Source organism: Lissotriton vulgaris, chromosome 11 (genome assembly GCF_964263255.1).
Source record: "Lissotriton vulgaris chromosome 11, aLisVul1.2, whole genome shotgun sequence".
Classification (NCBI taxonomy): domain Eukaryota; kingdom Metazoa; phylum Chordata; class Amphibia; order Caudata; family Salamandridae; genus Lissotriton; species Lissotriton vulgaris.
Window position 1 is genome coordinate 176168461 of NC_141699.1, and position 22999 is coordinate 176191459.

Here is a 22999-nt window from a genome sequence, read left to right on the forward strand (position 1 = left end):
ACTTGTTAGCATTGCCTTGTATTTCTATTACATCTCTATACATTTTTTAATTGATAAGGCAAGACAGGGGATTTAAAACAGGTGGTGTAACAGCTGTAGCCTTACAGGACTCCCTCAGAGTGAAAATCCTTGTCTTCCTACTCACCAATTCGGTTGGGATAATATTTAAAATACAACCCCCAATGGCGATTCTTGGAACAGCCCTCTAATCTACTGTCACCAGTACAGAAAATAGAATTTAGCCTGATGTTCCAATTTTGCCATAAAATCTTGAAATGTTAGATCTTTACCTGACTAATACTGGCCCCACATATTTTGCAGATCATACTCTAGGTCTCATTTTCTCTACTGTCAGGCTATCACAAATTGACATCAAACAAGCTTTAATTTGAATGGATACTTTTTGATCAGTTTTCAAATCCCTTTCACGAGCCTCCCCTGAAAACCGATGGTCCAGAATCAACCTTTCTTGAGGTCCTGAAAACAAATGAATCTGGAGTCGTTACAATCTGCTTTTCATATTTTCACACTAGACGACTCACATGGCAAATTCAGCCTTAGTGCTGTTTAATGAATCATGTGGTTCACAACCAGGGAAATGCCCTGATGGCTTAGCCAGTTTCAGAGGCTGTCGCACAGCCTTGTGGTACTGTACCTAGGACCCCATCCCGCCCTCCTTGTTGCAATACTACATGGAGGTTGTGTTGGCCATAAGGACCTGAACCAGTCTCCCTTTGATTTATGGAAGGAAGTCTGTCAACGTCGAGCAAATGGGGGCAAATCTAACAAGTTGATGTGGACTCAGGGTTCTGCTAAAAACTAGAGTGCTCTGATACCCACCCCTCAAAGATGACCTCCCCAACCCAGCAGTGATGAGTCTATCACCACCATCAGCGCTTGATTGGGTAGTTAGAGGGGTCTGCCATCAGTCCAATTGCGGTCAAGCAGCCACCACTGCAGGTCTTTTGCATTCTCCTCAGAAACCTGGGTGGAATCTGACGGCATTCATTGGTGTTTAGCACACTGAGACTTGAAGTACCATTGCAGAGCCACAAATGCCATTTGGTGTAGTCACCAAACAGGATGCAGAAGGCCAAGAAGTCTCAGAGCCACCCTCGCTGAGATCCAGGACCGAGACTGATACGTCTGGTTTGTAGCCTGAATATTCTGGACTCTTTGATCCAGAAGGCCAAGAAGTCTCAGAGCCACCCTCGCTGAGATCCAGGACCGAGACTGATACGTCTGGTTTGTAGCCTGAATATTCTGGACTCTTTGATCCCTGCGGACACGGACGCTCCCCACGCTGCTCCCTGACCTGCCTTGCCTCTCAGCTGAGTATCGCTTCGCAGCTCTGCTGCTTGCTTTAGCCACTTGCTCACTGCTGCTTGATAGTGCCTGAATTATCTGCATAGCGCTATTGTTGGTATCTATGCGCATTTGTCATTACTGCATTGGAATCGCTTGATCTTTACAGCGCCGCTCTGCTGCTTGCCCCGGCCGCTGCTACCTGCCTGGCATCGCATTTCACTTGCCGCTTTGCTGCGCTGTGTGTCACAGAGGACGCGGTCGATTTCGGCAGGCTTAGTCCAGCTGATCGATCCCGTAAGGCCGCCGGCCATTTTGTTGTGGTATTGTTGTTTATCGCCCTGCCCTAGTCTCCACCCCGCTCCCGCCTTCCCAGCTGACCCGCCCTCCCACGAAGCCCTTCCTCTGCACTCTGACCCTATCGCGCTGTGACCGTTCTGCTCCCTGCGGACACGGACGCTCCCCACGCTGCTCCCTGACCTGCCTTGCCTCTCAGCTGAGTATCGCTTCGCAGCTCTGCTGCTTGCTTTAGCCACTTGCTCACTGCTGCTTGATAGTGCCTGAATTATCTGCATAGCGCTATTGTTGGTATCTATGCGCATTTGTCATTACTGCATTGGAATCGCTTGATCTTTACAGCGCCGCTCTGCTGCTTGCCCCGGCCGCTGCTACCTGCCTGGCATCGCATTTCACTTGCCGCTTTGCTGCGCTGTGTGTCACAGAGGACGCGGTCGATTTCGGCAGGCTTAGTCCAGCTGATCGATCCCGTAAGGCCGCCGGCCATTTTGTTGTTGTATTGTTGTTTATCGCCCTGCCCTAGTCTCCACCCCGCTCCCGCCTTCCCAGCTGACCCGCCCTCCCACGAAGCCCTTCCTCTGCACTCTGACCCTATCGCGCTGTGACCGTTCTGCTCCCTGCGGACACGGACGCTCCCCACGCTGCTCCCTGACCTGCCTTGCCTCTCAGCTGAGTATCGCTTCGCAGCTCTGCTGCTTGCTTTAGCCACTTGCTCACTGCTGCTTGATAGTGCCTGAATTATCTGCATAGCGCTATTGTTGGTATCTATGCGCATTTGTCATTACTGCATTGGAATCGCTTGATCTTTACAGCGCCGCTCTGCTGCTTGCCCCGGCCGCTGCTACCTGCCTGGCATCGCATTTCACTTGCCGCTTTGCTGCGCTGTGTGTCACAGAGGACGCGGTCGATTTCGGCAGGCTTAGTCCAGCTGATCGATCCCGTAAGGCCGCCGGCCATTTTGTTGTTGTATTGTTGTTTATCGCCCTGCCCTAGTCTCCACCCCGCTCCCGCCTTCCCAGCTGACCCGCCCTCCCACGAAGCCCTTCCTCTGCACTCTGACCCTATCGCGCTGTGACCGTTCTGCTCCCTGCGGACACGGACGCTCCCCACGCTGCTCCCTGACCTGCCTTGCCTCTCAGCTGAGTATCGCTTCGCAGCTCTGCTGCTTGCTTTAGCCACTTGCTCACTGCTGCTTGATAGTGCCTGAATTATCTGCATAGCGCTATTGTTGGTATCTATGCGCATTTGTCATTACTGCATTGGAATCGCTTGATCTTTACAGCGCCGCTCTGCTGCTTGCCCCGGCCGCTGCTACCTGCCTGGCATCGCATTTCACTTGCCGCTTTGCTGCGCTGTGTGTCACAGAGGACGCGGTCGATTTCGGCAGGCTTAGTCCAGCTGATCGATCCCGTAAGGCCGCCGGCCATTTTGTTGTTGTATTGTTGTTTATCGCCCTGCCCTAGTCTCCACCCCGCTCCCGCCTTCCCAGCTGACCCGCCCTCCCACGAAGCCCTTCCTCTGCACTCTGACCCTATCGCGCTGTGACCGTTCTGCTCCCTGCGGACACGGACGCTCCCCACGCTGCTCCCTGACCTGCCTTGCCTCTCAGCTGAGTATCGCTTCGCAGCTCTGCTGCTTGCTTTAGCCACTTGCTCACTGCTGCTTGATAGTGCCTGAATTATCTGCATAGCGCTATTGTTGGTATCTATGCGCATTTGTCATTACTGCATTGGAATCGCTTGATCTTTACAGCGCCGCTCTGCTGCTTGCCCCGGCCGCTGCTACCTGCCTGGCATCGCATTTCACTTGCCGCTTTGCTGCGCTGTGTGTCACAGAGGACGCGGTCGATTTCGGCAGGCTTAGTCCAGCTGATCGATCCCGTAAGGCCGCCGGCCATTTTGTTGTTGTATTGTTGTTTATCGCCCTGCCCTAGTCTCCACCCCGCTCCCGCCTTCCCAGCTGACCCGCCCTCCCACGAAGCCCTTCCTCTGCACTCTGACCCTATCGCGCTGTGACCGTTCTGCTCCCTGCGGACACGGACGCTCCCCACGCTGCTCCCTGACCTGCCTTGCCTCTCAGCTGAGTATCGCTTCGCAGCTCTGCTGCTTGCTTTAGCCACTTGCTCACTGCTGCTTGATAGTGCCTGAATTATCTGCATAGCGCTATTGTTGGTATCTATGCGCATTTGTCATTACTGCATTGGAATCGCTTGATCTTTACAGCGCCGCTCTGCTGCTTGCCCCGGCCGCTGCTACCTGCCTGGCATCGCATTTCACTTGCCGCTTTGCTGCGCTGTGTGTCACAGAGGACGCGGTCGATTTCGGCAGGCTTAGTCCAGCTGATCGATCCCGTAAGGCCGCCGGCCATTTTGTTGTTGTATTGTTGTTTATCGCCCTGCCCTAGTCTCCACCCCGCTCCCGCCTTCCCAGCTGACCCGCCCTCCCACGAAGCCCTTCCTCTGCACTCTGACCCTATCGCGCTGTGACCGTTCTGCTCCCTGCGGACACGGACGCTCCCCACGCTGCTCCCTGACCTGCCTTGCCTCTCAGCTGAGTATCGCTTCGCAGCTCTGCTGCTTGCTTTAGCCACTTGCTCACTGCTGCTTGATAGTGCCTGAATTATCTGCATAGCGCTATTGTTGGTATCTATGCGCATTTGTCATTACTGCATTGGAATCGCTTGATCTTTACAGCGCCGCTCTGCTGCTTGCCCCGGCCGCTGCTACCTGCCTGGCATCGCATTTCACTTGCCGCTTTGCTGCGCTGTGTGTCACAGAGGACGCGGTCGATTTCGGCAGGCTTAGTCCAGCTGATCGATCCCGTAAGGCCGCCGGCCATTTTGTTGTTGTATTGTTGTTTATCGCCCTGCCCTAGTCTCCACCCCGCTCCCGCCTTCCCAGCTGACCCGCCCTCCCACGAAGCCCTTCCTCTGCACTCTGACCCTATCGCGCTGTGACCGTTCTGCTCCCTGCGGACACGGACGCTCCCCACGCTGCTCCCTGACCTGCCTTGCCTCTCAGCTGAGTATCGCTTCGCAGCTCTGCTGCTTGCTTTAGCCACTTGCTCACTGCTGCTTGATAGTGCCTGAATTATCTGCATAGCGCTATTGTTGGTATCTATGCGCATTTGTCATTACTGCATTGGAATCGCTTGATCTTTACAGCGCCGCTCTGCTGCTTGCCCCGGCCGCTGCTACCTGCCTGGCATCGCATTTCACTTGCCGCTTTGCTGCGCTGTGTGTCACAGAGGACGCGGTCGATTTCGGCAGGCTTAGTCCAGCTGATCGATCCCGTAAGGCCGCCGGCCATTTTGTTGTTGTATTGTTGTTTATCGCCCTGCCCTAGTCTCCACCCCGCTCCCGCCTTCCCAGCTGACCCGCCCTCGCACGAAGCCCTTCCTCTGCACTCTGACCCTATCGCGCTGTGACCGTTCTGCTCCCTGCGGACACGGACGCTCCCCACGCTGCTCCCTGACCTGCCTTGCCTCTCAGCTGAGTATCGCTTCGCAGCTCTGCTGCTTGCTTTAGCCACTTGCTCACTGCTGCTTGATAGTGCCTGAATTATCTGCATAGCGCTATTGTTGGTATCTATGCGCATTTGTCATTACTGCATTGGAATCGCTTGATCTTTACAGCGCCGCTCTGCTGCTTGCCCCGGCCGCTGCTACCTGCCTGGCATCGCATTTCACTTGCCGCTTTGCTGCGCTGTGTGTCACAGAGGACGCGGTCGATTTCGGCAGGCTTAGTCCAGCTGATCGATCCCGTAAGGCCGCCGGCCATTTTGTTGTTGTATTGTTGTTTATCGCCCTGCCCTAGTCTCCACCCCGCTCCCGCCTTCCCAGCTGACCCGCCCTCCCACGAAGCCCTTCCTCTGCTCTCTGACCCTATCGCGCTGTGACCGTTCTGCTCCCTGCGGACACGGACGCTCCCCACGCTGCTCCCTGACCTGCCTTGCCTCTCAGCTGAGTATCGCTTCGCAGCTCTGCTGCTTGCTTTAGCCACTTGCTCACTGCTGCTTGATAGTGCCTGAATTATCTGCATAGCGCTATTGTTGGTATCTATGCGCATTTGTCATTACTGCATTGGAATCGCTTGATCTTTACAGCGCCGCTCTGCTGCTTGCCCCGGCCGCTGCTACCTGCCTGGCATCGCATTTCACTTGCCGCTTTGCTGCGCTGTGTGTCACAGAGGACGCGGTCGATTTCGGCAGGCTTAGTCCAGCTGATCGATCCCGTAAGGCCGCCGGCCATTTTGTTGTTGTATTGTTGTTTATCGCCCTGCCCTAGTCTCCACCCCGCTCCCGCCTTCCCAGCTGACCCGCCCTCGCCCCTCCCCCCTCACCACCTTTTATGACAGGAATATCCACGCGCAGCGTCCACGCGCAGCGACCGCGCCCAATCCGCGCCGAAGGTGCGCCAAAGGTAAGCCCGTCTACGCCCGTCCGCGCCTGGACCGCGCCCAGCGCCAGACCCCCTGGCCCCCGTCCCTCCCAGCCCTCCCGCATTACCTACGATGCCGCCACCCTCCTAGCCCTTAACCCCGGTCGCGCCCCCAACTGCGTCCAAGCCGCTCCTGGACGCACCCATGGACCGTTCTCCTGCCTCTCCTGCAAATTTAGCGGCACCGACAACATCTCCGCTACGACCACAACACAGATTACCGACCCCAACCACCTAGAATGCATCCTTCTCAACACCCGCTCGGTCCACAGGCACGCCATCGACCTTTGGAACCTACTAGACACCATCTCTCCGGACGTCGCTTTCCTAACGGAAACATGGATGAACGCTTCCTCCGCCCCTGACATCGCCATCGCTATCCCTGATGACTATAAGATCACACGCAAGGACCGCACCGACCATACAGGAGGAGGAATCGCCATCGTCCATAAGAAATCAATCCGCATCTCAACCAGCTCTGACGCCAACCTCGCTAACTCCGAACACCTTCACTTCCAGATCCACATCGACCCCAAATCCACACTCCGAGGCACTCTCCTCTACAGACCACCAGGACCCCGCGCAAAATTCAGTGAAGACATCACGGACTTCATCACCCCACACGCACTCCCCTCCAAAGACTACATCCTTCTGGGAGACCTCAACTTCCACCTTGAAAAGATCAACGACCGCAACACCGCCACCCTTTTGGACAACCTCGCCAACCTCGGACTTAAACAACTGGTCACTTCCCCCACCCACATCGCAGGTCACACTCTCGACCCCATCTTCACCTCCAGCAACCATGTCTCCTTCAGCCACACTACGGATCTCCTCTGGACTGACCACAGCTGCGTTCACTTCACCTACAACAAGCCGAAACCCACCATCCTCCTCCAACCAACTCTACAAAGAAACTGGAACAAAATCACCACAGAACAGATCTCCACATCGCTCCTTCAAACCTCCCCAGCCCTCTCTTCTAACGCCAACGAAGCCGCCTCCAACCTCACCCTTTGGTTATCCAACACCGCCGACAACTTAGCACCACTGAAAAAACGTCAACACAAACTTGGCATCAAGAAGGCCTCATGGTTCAACGACGACCTCAAGAAATCCAAGAAACTGTGCCGCTCCCTTGAAAAGGCCTGGAAAAAAGACCCATCCACCAGCAACAAGGACGCCTTCAAAAGCGCCATCCGTACTCACCACCAACTGATCCGAAAAGCCAAGAAAACAGCATTCAAAGATCGACTTGACAACAACGCCCACAACAGCAAGGAACTTTTCAACATCGTCAAGGAATTCTCCAACCCCTCGGCCAACTCCAACGACATCACCCCCTCTCAAACCCTCTGCGATTCCCTAGCCTCTTTTTTCCACAACAAGATTGCTGACATCCACAACAGCTTTGACAACCAACCCGGAAGCCAACCCACCCCACCATCAGCTGACCTTCTTCCCCCCGTCAACACCCTTAACGCCTGGAACCCAATCTCCACTGAGGACACCATCCGCCTGATGAATTCCATCCACTCTGGATCCCCCACTGACCCATGCCCTCACCACATCTTCAACAAAGCAGACTCCGTCATAGCTCCGCACCTCCGAGACGTCATCAACTGCTCCCTCAACTCCGCTACCTTCCCAGAAGACTGGAAACACGCTGAACTCACCGCCCTTCTGAAAAAACCAACAGCAGACCCCACCGAACTCAAAAACTACCGCCCCATCTCGCTTCTTCCATTCCCGGCCAAAGTCATCGAGAAAGCTGTCAACAACCAGCTCGCCGCCTTCCTCGAAGCCAACAAATCTCTCGACCCCTCACAATCTGGCTTCCGAGCCAAACACAGCACTGAGACCGCCCTCATCGCAGCAACAGACGACATTCGAACTCTACTGGACAATGGAGACACAGTCGCCCTCATCCTCCTCGACCTCTCTGCAGCCTTCGACACAGTCTGCCACAGCACCCTTTTACAACGCCTCAGAAACATCGGAATCCAAGGAAAGGCACTGGAATGGATCACCTCGTTCCTCACCGGAAGAACCCAGAGAGTCCGCCTCCCACCATTCAAGTCCGAGGCCTCAGAAATCATCTGCGGCGTACCACAAGGATCCTCACTCAGTCCCACCCTCTTCAACGTATACATGAGCCCCCTCGCGGCCATCGCCCGCCAACACAACCTCAACATCATCTCTTACGCGGATGACACTCAACTGATCCTATCTCTCACCAAGGACCCCAGCACCGCCAAAACTAACCTACACGAGGGAATGAAAGAAGTCGCCGAATGGATGAAACAAAGCCGTCTGAAACTGAACTCAGACAAAACAGAAGTCCTCATCCTAGGTAAATCCCCCTCTGCATGGGACGACTCTTGGTGGCCGGAAGCCCTCGGGAAAGCACCCATCCCGACAGACCACGCACGGAACCTAGGCGTCATCCTGGATTCTTCACTCTCAATGAACAGACAAGTCAGCGCCGTATCCTCTTCCTGCTTTAACATTCTTCGCATGCTCAGAAAAACATTTCGCTGGATCCCCTCCGAAACAAGGAAAACAGTCACCCACGCTCTGGTCACGAGCCGACTGGACTACGGAAACACCCTCTACGCAGGTACTACCGCAAAACTCCAGAAGAAACTACAACGAATCCAAAACGCCTCAGCCAGGCTCATATTAGACATCCCACGCAACGAACACATCTCTGGTCACCTTAAAAACCTCCATTGGCTACCCGTCAATAAGAGGATTACTTTCCGACTGCTTACCCACGCACACAAATCACTCTACGACATCGGACCAGAGTGCCTCAACTCTCGACTGTCCTTTTACACCCCCTCCCGCCAACTTCGCTCTTCCAGCCAAGCCTTGGCCACTGTACCTCGCATCAACAAGACCACCATGGGAGGCAGATCCTTCTCTTACCTGGCTGCCAAAACATGGAACTCACTCCCCGCTTACCTTCGCCTCACCCAGAATCACCTAGCGTTCAGAAAGCAGCTTAAAACGTGGATATTTGACAAATAATCCTACTCCCCTTCCTAAGCGCCTTGAAACCCTCTGGGTATGTAGTGCGCTATATAAATGTTATGACTTGACTTGACTTGACTAGAAAAGGCACCATATCCACAATGGCACTGATGAATGAGAGCCTCTGAGAAGGAGTTAGGTGTGATTTCTTCACGGTGATTGGAAACGTCAAAGATGTTAAAAGGCTCACTGTCATCTGTAGATGTTCTACCACATGTGGTGAGCTCGCCTTCAACATCCGTTCATCGAGGTAGAGAAGACAGGTATACGCTACCTCTGTAAATGTGGTATAATCATCACCATCACTTTTGTGATCACTTGAGAGGCACTAGTGAGGCCGAAGGGGAGCGCACAAAAGTAAAAATGGTCATGGCCTACCTTGAACCACAGGTAATGTCTGTGGAACAGCACGACAGGAATATGAAAACAAGTGTCCTGCAGATCCAGTTCTACCATCTAGTCTCCAAAATCCAGTGCACATAGAACTTAGACCAGTGTGCACATCATGAAATTGTCCTTTTTCAAGAAGAAGTTGAGAGGGTGAAGAACTAAAGTATGATGAAGTCTCCATCCTTCTTCGGCACCAGGAAATAACAGGATCTTGACCCCAGCCTCGAAAGGATTGGGGCGCCTTCTGCGGAATTGGTGGGCTTCGATGTGGTCTGTAAGCCAAACTCCTCACAAAGAGTCGAAAAGGGTGGAATTGCTGGGGATACTGCCTCATGCATGCAGAAAGGCTGCAAGATAACGCTGTGGCCCTGCTGAGTCTGCATTATCTCCAAAGATACAGGTGCCATCAAATGGCATGTCCATTAATGATGCCTGGACATCATCAGAAAAATACCTATGGATCTCATCCATGCGTGGCGCCATAGCAGAACCCTGGTACCTACTGCCTTGCCTAAACAGTCAGCAGTGTCCAGTCTTGAACGGATAATATACTTTGCAGAATCTTGGCCATCCTAAATGATTTGTGGTACGTTTGTCTAGTACTCATTAGGGACTGCCAGAAAGAGTGATTGACCATGTCCCAAAATGTGTGTATTGTCCAAGGAGACAGCATTGATAGAGTGAAGAGCAGAACTGGCTGAGAAAAACATCCTCTTTCCGATTGCCTCCATAGGTTTTAAGTCCTTATCAGGAGGAGTCGTCAGAAACAAGTTTTGTAGACGCCTGGAATACTAGTTTTTCAGGCATGGATGCTAGGTGAGGAACACAGGGTCATGTCTGTATCATCTGGGCACTTGCCTATTAACTGGCGGGCAAGAGCAAGGCCTGGCTCAAGTACCAATAATTGTGTCCATGAGGGTTTAATTAAAAGGTAAAAGTGGCTCTGTCGAAGCTTGGCCAGGCTGCAGAACCTTTGTTAAAATATTTGTTTTGATATCTATATAAGGCAGCTGCAAGTCTAAAACTTAGGCCACATGCCTGATCACTACAGCAAATGATTCTGATTCTTCTGTCGAGGGACCACCTGGGGAGAACACAACCCAGTGTCAGGGGTAGTCTCATAAACCACTGTCCTCTTGTAAATCCATAAGGAGGTTCTAGTCATCATAATAGTGGAATGCATCAATATTGTCATGTCGACTGTTATCACCCACGCCATGTTGGCAATTGTCAAAATCTGATCCAAAAATGTTGTGGAGTGCTCAGTGCATCAAGGACAGATCTACCAATATGATTACAACTAGAAGCTTCCTCCAATCCATGGGGCACGAAGATGCGCCGGAGGGAGATGGAAGGAAGCTGTAAATTGCAGCTTGTCTTTTTTGAAAGCCTCTATATCTTGCTGCAGTGTCGCTGATGGACCCGGGAATTATGGGGTGCGTCAGGATACGTTGGGGAATCAGTTCCTTGATAAGGGACTGTGACTGAGATCAAGAGACACCTTGCTATCCACGTGACTTCTCAGGTTGAGAGTAGTGGAACGATGAAGAATTGAGTCATGGTTTCTGGTTTTGTCGGACTTTGACTTGCCTGAGGATTTTGAATGTAAGGAAGATCTTTTGTGGGAATGGTCTTAATTGCAAGTACTGCACCCTCAACTTCAACCAGGAGCTGGACTTGCATGCTTTCCATTGGTGCTCGGCAACACGGTCCAGTATTGCCTTTGGGGTTCATCGGACACAGTCTTCTTAAGATATGGAGTCGTGGGACAACACTAGACATCAAAGATATCCCTCGTTGGGATCTTTGACAGACATCTATTTGTGACAGTCCCTACAAGACTTAAACTCTATGGTTTTCGTTGGAGACAAGACCCTCTTCATGCTAAAAAGAAATGAAGATAAAGGTTTGTCAAAGAAGACGAAAAAATGTTTGGAGCGAGCTCTGGATGCATGTCTGAAGGCGCAAAAATAAAAGAACTGACATCAGCGCACAGGGGTGGCTTATTTAAGGCTCTGAAGTCACTTCCGGGGCGGGAAGAAGCCGAGCTGGGGCTGTACAATGCCATCTGCTGGCGCACAGGAGAAATACTATGAAAAATCCCAGGAACCAGTTTGGCACCTGAGGTATTCACAAGGAGAGGAATGTGCGGTTAGAACTAGCGATCGAAAAAGGTCTGGCCCTAAGAGACACAAAAGGTGCCACAGAGAAGTGTTACTTGTTATTATCATTTCTTTCCAGAGGTCAAGGACTTTGACACCTGGCTTACTTGAGCTCAGCAAAATGGCTAGTTAGCCATATGAGGGCTAAACAAAACCTATAAAATTGATAAAATACTTTATAAAAAAACTTTTCAACCAGATTTGATGTGGAAACAAACAGGGACTGATTTTTCTCTGCTATTAAGCTTTAGCTGAGATATTTTATATTATTAGCAATGTTGTGTCATCAATACAGAAACAACACACAGATTGCTAAAAAGCAGAAACAACGTCTTTGATACACTGAGAACAAAAAAAGGATCACCTACGTTGTTGAACTGTTGCAACAGCTGCAATCCTGCACGGGGGCCCATGCGTCCCAGGATCCGAGGCAATGCTCGTGCCAGCATCATTATCACTGTCCGAAGCCATAGCAAAAGGCAATGCTTCGAAGTTGGCGCTGATCTCTTCTGCTAGGTCAATACACAAGTCAGCAGCATTTCTGTGTAGCTGGCCTTCTGCATAGGCAAACTGGCGAGATCCAAAGTTGGCACGGATTTTAGTATTCTAAAAACAAAATGGTACAACATACTTTAGAATAAGGATTAGAACAGACTTTAGATTTTCACTGAGACATTTCTTATATTCCACTCTTTGAACTTTTTCTGATTACCATTGAGTACACTAATGCTGCAATGATTACCATTGAGGACACTAACACTGCAATGACAATCATCATCTGAATCATAGCAGGATGTGCATTTGATTATGCTGAAGGGTATACACAAGACGGATACAGCCAGAGTTTTGAAGAAGGAATTTCATGCATTTTGTAACATCATTCAGTTGCTAAACTGTGTAACTGTGGGTGGGACATATCATACTCAAAATGTGTTCAATGCTGAAACACAGAGATGTGTTAATTCCCAAGAAGCTTCTCTTAGGGCAACCTTGATATACTTGATGTACGAGACTGAAGGCCGATTTTAAAAAGGGGAATCAACTATGACCATAGAGACAGCACATTACCTGGAGAATAAGCTAATTTAAAAACCATACCAAATACATAGTGTAGGCTAAAAGCTTTATAACTAGAGCATAGCTGCCTCAAAGAGAATGTAATACTGAGAACAGGAAAAATGAGAATTCCTTTGTTTTTTAATGCAGATTTCTATAGCGTGAACTCGACCTGAAGGTATTGGAGCGCTATACCTGAGCACTGGTTACGTTACACAAGGACACATTCAGGCACGGGAGATTAAGTGATATGGCCAGAATCACAGGATGTGGACACGATCCGAGGCTCGAAGGATAAGTTACTTACCTGTAATCCTAGTTCTCTTCCAGGGGTATACTCATTAAAGTCATAAGCACTGAATTATCCCCGCCCATGTGCGGGACCTCAGAGCATATACAAAAATACATACATATGTGTATGTTCAGAACCACAAGTACATAGTACTTCCAAAAAAACATACGCACATACATGTATACACAAAGATATGCAGCCTATAATATGTCCCATAGACTGAACAGCCAAAATTACATGGATTTCTAATGTTAGAAAATAATATCACATGTAAATAAAGTACCATAGAACATATACTGCAGTAGTGTTCAACAACAACCCTTTATTTTCATAAATAAGAACAGGTAAGTGCAGGCAATTTGTTCTTAGGCTGCAGAGATGAATAATAATCACTGTATAACAAAACACTGGAACCTTGCCTTTAAGGCTCCAGAGAACCTGGACACAGTGCCTTTAAGACCTCCAGGAGCCCCTTGCTCCCATCATGCACCACAGGTGACAGTTACGTCAGTCCTTTTTGTGTGGCGTACTAACATGTAGTAACCAGGATATCAGATGCAAATAACCCATTATCATACTGTTGATGCTCATCCGGGGAGGTGGGAGAGTTGCTTATGACTTTGATGAGTATACCCCTGGAAGAGAACTAGGATTACAGGTAAGTAAGTTATCCTTCTCTTCCAGGAGATACTCATCAGTAGTCATAAGCACTGAATAGAGTAGCAAGCCCATTTCCACTTCCTCGCGGATGAGCAAACAGTTACAATAATTTTCAACATAGCATCTAACAAGTAATTATCCAAACTGATTTTTGAGTGAGGTTTGCCCGAATTGGGCATCCGCCAGTGTATCAGAGTCCAAACAGTAATGATTTCTGAAAGTATGCACTGAGCGCCATGTGGCTGCTTTACAAATCTCTGCCATAGGAATGTTTCTAAGAAGAACTTTGGTAGAAGCCTTTACCCTGGTGGAATGGGCCTAAGGCTTGAGAGGAAGGACTCTATTGGTCAATTGATAGGACAGGATATACAAGACACTATTCACCTAGAGATAGATCTCTTAGAAGCAGCAGAACCAGTATTAATGGACCCATAGTTTATCAACAGACGGTCTGTTTTCCTCAAGCTTTTTGCTTTGTCTAAGTAAAATTTCAAAACCCTCTAAAGATCCAAGTAGTGAAGGGACCTTTCCGGAGCGTTTGAAGGATTCTGAAAGAAAGTGGAGAGAGTGATTGTCTGGTTAATATGGAAATCCGAGACTACTTTGGGTAGAAAACTCAGATGCGTTCTTAAACCACTCTGTTTGCATAAAACACAGTATAGGGCTCTTTACAACATAATGCCTGGATTTCACTTACTCTCCGAGCAGAGTTGATAGCCACTAAAAAAGCAGCTTTCCATGTCAAATGTTGTAAAGAAGCCTTGTGAATAGGCTCGAAAGGGGCATTCATCAGTTTTGTTAACATAATGTTGAGCCTCGAGGTGGCGAAGGACCTCTACCTGGAGCCTGAACCTTTTTAAACCTTCAAGAAAATCTTTGACCACTGGGATTTTGAAGAAGGAAATTTGATTAGGTGATTTTCTATACGCTGTAATAGCTGCAAGATGCACCTTAATAGACGAAAATTGTAAACCAGATTTGACCAAATACAGTAAATATGGTAAAAGCACCATTGTTCATGCACCATAAGTAAAACCTCTTCCATTTTAAAACATAAGACTGTCTTGTAGAAGGCCCTTTAGCCGCTTTAAGAATGTTCATACATTCTGCAGGTAAGTCTAGATATCCGTATTGAAGGACTTCAGCAGCCATGCCGTCAACCGCAGGGATGATAGATTGGGGTGGAATACCTTCCCTTCGTTCTTGGATAGTAGAGAAGTTGGGCTGGTATATGATGTTCACTATTCTAGTGAACACCTTGCACCAGTCCAAACAACCCTTATGGTGATGTTTGTAAAGTCAACCTTATAGATCAGCTATCCTAGAGGTAGCGTGGACAGAACAGTCTTAGGCTAAATGAGTCTTGAGGGCGTGTAAAGCCAGCTGTATTACCATATGTAACCCCTTGAATACCAGATGAAAAGACACCACACAGGATATATATAAAATATATATGTATTTATTCACTAACACACTCCTCTTAACTCTTTATGAGATCAGAGGCAAAAGCACATAACAAGTTACACTTAGAAATACTTTAAATAGCACAATTTACAGTTAGGCCCTAGGGGCGCGTAAAACCATATACTAAGTAAGTGGTATAAGAACCACGACTTGGGAAAGGAAGAGGCCTAGGGCCTAGGGGATCGCTGGGGCTACACTATCTGAACCTTAGGTTAGGAGTAGGAGGCCCACAGGCGGCACGTGCAGTGTCAGTACACTCACGCCAGAGTCAATAGAAAGTCAATAGGAACTTAAAAAGGTAAGTAATTAAGTTTTAGGACACTTCCGGTCTAACTAGGATTACACAACTAGCAAAACTAGACACTAGGATAGTCAATCCCTACAGGAGCACCGAAGTACTCGCGTTACCTCACCCACGGGCTGCGGGTGCATAGGTGTCAAAGTGTGTCGGGTTTTCTCGTTGTTTCCTTTGGAGCCTTGGAACAAGATGCTGCAGGCGACCAGGAGGAAGATGTCCGGGTGGATCCAAGGGTGGATCGGAGTTGAAGAAGACCTGAAAGCAGAGGGGACAGAGTCTTGGTCACCAGCCAGTGACCGGGTGGAACCAGGACGGAACCAGACGTTGTCGAGGAGCAATCAGGTGATGTCGTGAAGCTTGTTGTTGCAGCCACGCGGACCAGGAGGCGTCGAGGATGACCAGGTGCTGGAGAGGAGCTGTCCCACGAAGGTTCTCGCAGATGGAGGGATCGGCTTCAAGATCGGAGTCAACAAGCCTCATCAAAGGCAACCCACGCAGGATACACAAAGAGCTTCTGGTGCAGACCAGGAGGGCCTGAGGTACTTCACCTATTCAGAGAAGCAAGGGCCAGTCTGGAGCAACCAGACCAGCGATGGATTTGTCAAAGGATCGTCGCCACAGGGCTACTAGCCAACTGGCCAGCAACCGGACAACGCGTCAAGCGAAACACAAGCAGAAGGGCCCCACGCAGATCTCGTGGAGTGTGGAGGGCTGGTCTTCGGTGCAGGTGGAGCTCGGTGTCGGGGTGCCTCAGTCCCCAGTGCACAGCTTCGAGGAGGCCTCAGGAGCTGCGCAGTTAGCAAGTTGAAGACTTTACAAGTTGCCTGCTTCCACGGGTTCCGACGCCTTCCACGGGGCTCAGCTGTGCTGGAGTCGTGCAGTGGGGTCAGAGAGGTCCAGGAGTCGAGGTCTTGTCAGGCTCTGTGCTCGGTTCCGGCGGCAACGGGGACAAAGCAAGCCGTCGAGTTGCTAGATGGTGCCTGGTTGCCCAGGGTCACTCCTTGGCCACAAGGGAGATTCTTCAGTCTTCAGCTCAGGTGAAGAGAATCGCTGGGAGCAGTCAGGACTAGCAATGCTAAAGTCGGGAGTAGCCCACGGAATTCGGGTGCAGCACGGAAAGTGTGGCTTGCACCAATGCACTGTCAATGGTGCGTAAAAGTTACACAAAGTGAGTTTAAGGATACTTCCGCTGAACCTAGAGGAACAAAACTTAAGACACAGACCCTAGAGGTGTGTACCAGTGTAGGAACACCGGCGTTGCAATGTTACCTCACCCACAGGAAGTGGATGCACAGGGTCGAAGTGGCGTCGGGTTTTGACACGCAGGTTCTTGGCGCTTGGAGCTGAAGATGCTGCAGGCGATGGGAAGCAGAAGTGCCCGGTGGATCCAAGGGTGGATCTGAAGTGGTGAAGACCTGAAAGCAGAGGGGACAATGTTCAAAGTCACTGACCAGTGACCACCGTGGAACCAGATTGGAACCAGGCAAAGTCGGGTGCAAACAGGTGATGAGGTGTTGCTTCTCACTGCAGCCACGTGGACACGAAGAGGTCAAGGACGTCCAGGAGTCGATGACGAGCTGTCCCTTGAAGGCTCTAGCTGATGGCGGTGTCGGCAACTCGATTGAAGCAAACAAGCCTTGGCTAATGCAAGCCACGGGGAAAGTGAAAAAGGCTTATTACTCGGACCAGCAAGGTCAGAGCGGGTACTCCTTTCTACAGGAGCGAGGGCAGGTCTGGAGCAACCAGACCCACAGTGTAAATTGTAGGTTTCGTCGCCAAGATGGCCGCTGACCACGTGACAAGTGGCCGGGATGGCGAGTCGAGTGGCACAAAGCAAAAGGGCCCCACGCAGATCGTGGAGATGCTGGAGGGCTGATCTTTGGTGCAAATGCTGCTCGGTTGTGGGGCTTCTCAAACCCCAAAGCACAGAGTCGAGGGTGCCTCGGGTGCTGCGCAGTCAGCGTCTCGGGGGTCTTTCAAGATGTCCGCTCCCACGTCTCTCGGTGCCTCCACGGGTCCCTTCTTTGCAGGGACTGTGGATCGGGCTGGGAGAAGTCTGGGAAGCTGGGTCTTGTCAGGCTCTACACTCGGGCTCCGGCGGGAGGCGGCGGCAAAGCAGACGTCGAGGTGCTGGGTGATGCCTGTGTTAACAGGGTGGCCCCTCCTAGGCCACAAGGGAGATGCTCTTCAGTCTTCTGTTCATCAGAATGTCGAAGTCCAGTCGTCTTCTTAGTTTAAAGTTGATTTCAGGATGATCTGAGTTGCATTGGCACTGCTCCCACTCTTATTCCAATCTGAGAGGTGGATCTCCTGCTAGGTCCCTCCCCTATGGGTGGGACCAGGAAGGGGGGTGGTTACACCCCCTTTCCTTTGTCCAGGTCTCACTGGAGCTGGGGCTGGGCTGCCCCAGAACCGGTTTGACCGGATTATGCAAGGGGAAGCCTTGTGCTCCCCAGGCACTGTCTGGTTTCATTCAAACCTCCCTGCTACAATCCACTGTCTCCTGTCTGGGGTGGTGTGACACCTCCCTGCAACAGAAAAGCCTTTGTCCAGGCCTCCTCTGCTGAGTTTCGGTCAGCAGCAGGAGGTCAGACATGTGTCTGTGGCAGAAGCATCCATTTTGTGGATCTGAGGCTCTTTTAAAAATCAACCGCGTTTTAGCAAAAGTAACATGTTGTCCCCTCTAGAGGGGTGGAATGCTACCCCCGTCACCAGGACTGGCGAGGGGGTAGTATTCCAATTCGTATGACATGTTTTGATAAAGCCAAACCAAAGTTGACATATAACCGCGAGGATTATAATGCACTTAATAGTATATGGTTTGGCATTATCCCAGAACAGCTAAGGGAATTGGTCCCGACAGCTGCAGACAGGCTCAGCTCATGCTAGAGCACCATCTCACATTAAACCACGCACTCTGCCTTCAGGATTGTTAAGGCCTGCCATAGGAGTGGCTCACAGGTTTATATGTGTCCAGCTGAGTGATCAGCCAGTTGTGTCAATTTTAGATAGCCAGCCAGGGGTGGCAAAAAGATATGCTGCAGCCCCTGGTAGGCCTTGGATGCACCTATGCCCTGGGCACCTATAGTGCTCTGTACAGGGGCTGATAAGGTGACCCAAGCCAATCTAGTTATGCACCTAGGGTACATGGAATCCATTTTACAGAGAGAGCAGATAGCCTGGGGCCCTGATTAGCAGGGAACCAGGCCAACTAAGTCGAAAACCAGCTAAACACAAGGCAAAAAATCTGGGGTAACCATAGTCAGGTAGCCACCTTCCTACAGTCGGTAAGGAATCTATCACTAACTAATATCTCTTACAGATATATCGTTACACAAGTAGTAACTTGTGCATCTGAAAGAGACACGTTAGTGATAGATTCCTTACCTTAGAATAGATACCCCAGCAATACCAACCCCGGTGGTGGGTCTGCGAACCAATAATCACACCAGAAAGTCCTGGAGGACGGAACGGCCAAAGAAACCCTCCATGTGAGCACCCCATCCCTGGAGTGAAGCATTTATGTCTATTGTTTGTGCAGGAGGGTCCAGGTGAAAGGGGACTCCTTTCATGAGATTGGATCTCTTCATCTACCATTTGATGGATTCTTTGGCCGATTGAGAGAGAAGCAGCTGATCCGCCTTGACACTTGCACCCATTGGTCTTCCAGGGATTGCTGCAATGGGCGCATGTTCAACCTGGCATTTGGTACGATAAAGATGCATGATGCCATTGATCCCAGCAGTGATGAACAAGTTACTTACCTTTGGTAACGATATATCTGTAAGAAACATTAGTTAGTATTAGATTCCTTACCTTAGAATAACCCCAGGCGTCAGTTTGGATCCGGAAACTTTTGCGTAGCAGTACCCCTGCGCGTCGGTAGGCGTCGTCTGCAGGCGTCCCCTGCGGCTCCGCGTCCGTCGTTGGCTTTGTGCGCCGTGATGACGTCGCTGGAGTATATAGACGCCGCCTCCGCGCGCTGACGTCAGTTCTTTGCACACAGCTTTTCCACGCCAGAACACGCAGAGCCATGTGAGAACCAACACTGGTGCCATTTGAAACTAGGGCCCTGAAAGGGATGTCCTTAACCCTAGGTATCAGTTCGCAGAACGGGGAGGATGGGTGGGGCGGTAAGGAATCTAATACTAACTAATGTTTCTTACAGATATATCGTTACCGAAGGTAAGTAACTTGTTTATCTGAAAGAAACACGTTAGTATTAGATTCCTTACCTTAGAATAGATACCCCAGCAATACCAACCCCGGTGGTGGGTCTGCGAACCAATACAATCCTACACCAGAAAGTCCTGGAGGACAGAACGGCCAAAGAAGCCATCCCTCCGGACTTGACCGTCCAGGCAGTAGTGCCTCGCAAAGGTGTGCAGCGAGGCCCACGTAGCCGCCTGGCAAACGTCCTGCAAGGGGACTCCCCGGCCCAGGGCAGTAGTAGCCACCGTGGCCAGAGTGGAATGAGCCCTCAGCCCAACAGGAGGCTCCTTCCGAGCCAAAGAGTAGCACGCTTTGATGCACAGAACGACCCACCGAGAGATGGTCCGTTTATGTACCGCCCGTCCCTTCTTCGCACCCACGTAGCCAACAAACAGTTGGTCATCCACCCGGAACTGGCGTGTGCGATCCATATAAAATGAAAGCGCACGTTTTGGGTCCAGACGATGGAGCCGCTCTTCATCCTTTGAAGGATGCGGAGGCGGGAAGAAGGAAGGGAGGGTGATGGACTGCCCGATGTGAAAAGCAGAGACAACTTTGGTCAGGAAAGAAGGTCTAGTTCTCAGAACCACCTTATCTGGATGAATGGACATGAAAGGAGGCTTGACAGAAAGAGCCTGGAGCTCACTCACCCTCCTGGCAGAGGTGATGGCAACCAGGAAGGCCGTCTTTAAAGTCAGGAGACGGAGAGGACAAGAATGAAGTGGCTCAAAGGGAGCACACATCAAGAAAGTCAGAACCAGGTTCAAGTCCCACTGAGGCATCACAAACGGAACAGGTGGATACATGTGTGTGATGCCCTTCAAGAATCTTGTTACAATGGGGGACTTGAACAAAGAAGGTTGATCAGGCAGCCTCAGAAAGGCCGAAAGGGCAGAAAGGTAGCCCTTGATAGTGCCCAGAGCAGAGCCCTGCTGGGCAAGAGAAAGAAGGAAGAGAAGAACCTCAGAAAGAGGGGCAGAAAGAGGATCCACAGCCTTTGCTGTGCACCATGCCACAAACTTGTTCCACCGACAGGCGTATACCGATTTCGTGGAGGAACGCCTGGCTGCCAGAATTACATCACAGACTTCAGGAGGCAAGTCAAATGGCCTCAACTGCCGCCGCTCAATCTCCACGCATGGAGGTGGAGGCTGGACAGGTTCGGGTGGAGGACCGTCCCCTGCTGCTGAGACAGAAGGTCCTCCTGAAGGGGCAGGCGGATCGGGGGGCCGACTGACACGCTGATTAGCTCGGGATACCAGTACCTTCGAGCCCAGTCCGGAGCCACAAGGATGACTTGTGCCCGGTCGCGCCTGATCTTCTTCAGCACTCTGGGCAGAAGTGGTATAGGCGGAAAGGCGTATAACAGACCGCAACTCCACTCGCGCCGAAAGGCGTCGCCGTGCGAGTGCTGTCTTGGAAACTCCAACGCGCAGAACTGATGACATTGCGCGTTCTCTTCTGTGGCGAATAGATCTAATCAAGGCTCTCCCCTTTGCCGAAAGAGGCCTTGCGCCACGTCCGAGTTCAGACGCCATTCGTGATCCATCGAGCACTGACAGCTGAGTTCGTCCGCCCTGGCGTTCAGAGAACCTGCCAGGTGTTGAACCGTCAGAGTCACACCCTGCCGTTCCAGCCATTGCCAGAGGCGCAGAGCCTCCTGGCAAAGGGTCCATGACCCCACCCCGCCCTGCTTGTTGCAGTACCACATGGCGGTGGTGTTGTCCGTGAACACCTGCACTACACTCCCGTTGACAAAGGGGAGGAATGCTTTCAGTGCCAAACTAATCGCCCGGAGCTCCAACAAGTTTATATGGAGCCGGGACTCCGCCGGAGACCAGATGCCTCTGATCTCTGCCTCTCCCAGGGGGCCTCCCCAGCCCTGGAGGGACGCGTCCGTCACAACAACGTGCTCCGGTTGGGGAAGGGAGAGGGATCTGCCTCTGACCCAATCGCGGTCCGTAAGCCACCACTGCAGTTGTCTTGCAGTGCCCTCCGAGATCAAGACATGGTCGGACAGATTGCCCTGATGCTGGGCCCACTGAAACTTCAGGTCCCACTGCAGAGCCCGCATCCGCCACCGGGCGTGATGCACCACAAGGATGCAGGAAGCCATCAGCCCCAGCAGCCGCAGCATCAACCTGACCGAAACCCGGGATAACGGCTGAAAGATGGGAATCAAAGCCTGTATATCCTGGACTCGCCGTTCCGGAGGATAGACCCGAAACTGCGCCGAGTCGAGAACCGCTCCGATGAAAAGGAGCTTCTGAGAGGGACACAGGTGTGATTTCGGCACGTTGATGGAGAACCCCAGCTCGTGCAGGAGGTCTGCCGTCATCTGAAGGTGGCGGACGACTGTCTGGGGCGAGCCCGCCTTCAACAACCAGTCGTCTAGATAGGGGAAGACTGAGACCCCCAATCTGGGCAGATGAGCTGCGACCACAGCCATCACCTTAGTGAACACCCGTGGGGCGCTGGTAAGGCCGAAGGGGAGCACGATAAACTGAAAATGCTCCAGGCCTACCGTGAACCGCAGGTAACGCCGGTGGGCTGGCAGGACGGGGATGTGAAAATACGCATCCTGCAAGTCCAACGCTACCATCCAGTCTTGCGGGTCGAGAGAAGCCAAGACCTGAGCTAAAGTCAACATCTTGAACTTCTCCTTCCGGAGGAAGCCGTTGACGTTCCTTAGATCCAAGATAGGACTTAGGCCCCCTTTGTCCTTCTTGGGTACCAGACAGTAGTGGGAATAGCAACCACGTCCTACTTCTGGCCCAGGAACGCGCTCGATGGCCCCCTTGGCCAAGAGGGCCGTAACTTCCTCCCGCAGAAGTGCCAAGTGGTCCCCCGACACACGGTGGTTCTGCGGTGGCATGGCTGGAGGAGTTGTCTCGAAGGGGAGGGAGTAGCCCCTTCGGACGAGCTGCAGCACCCACCTGTCCGATGTTATTGTGCGCCAGTGGGAGAGGTGATGGCGAACCCTGCCTCCCACCGGTGTCACATGGGCCTGAAAGCTCGGACTAGGAGGATTTAGTGGCAGATGCTGCGGGGGGAGGTGTGGCCTGACCTCGCCGCTGTCCCCGACCGCCGCCACGGCGGTTTCCACTGCCGCCACCGCGTTGATAAGTCTGTTGCGGTGCGTGGCTGGCAGCACGTGTGGGACCGCCCCTTCCTTGGCCACGAAAGGAGCGAAACGAACCCGTTTGCTGACGCTGGGTCGAAAGACCTAAGGACTTGGCCGTGACCCTGGAGTCCTTGAAGCGCTCCAGCGCGTGGTCCGCTTTGTCGCCAAACAGGCGACTGCCATCAAACGGCATGTCCATTAAGGCATTCTGGACATCAGCCGAGAAGTTGGTGGATCTCAGCCAGGCGTGGCGACGAATCGCCACCG

General features: G+C 51.5%; 1 protein-coding gene across 1 annotated transcript in view; it reads right to left on the bottom strand.

Annotated features, from left to right (window-relative positions):
• Positions 1 to 22999, bottom strand: part of HECTD4 (HECT domain E3 ubiquitin protein ligase 4) — a 2691195-nt gene that overhangs the window by 1178213 nt on the left and 1489983 nt on the right. The window contains exon 53 of the mRNA XM_086943079.1: positions 11995 to 12232. Within this exon, the coding sequence (XP_086799205.1) occupies positions 11995 to 12232 (238 nt within the window). The remainder of the gene's footprint in view (positions 1 to 11994; positions 12233 to 22999) is intronic.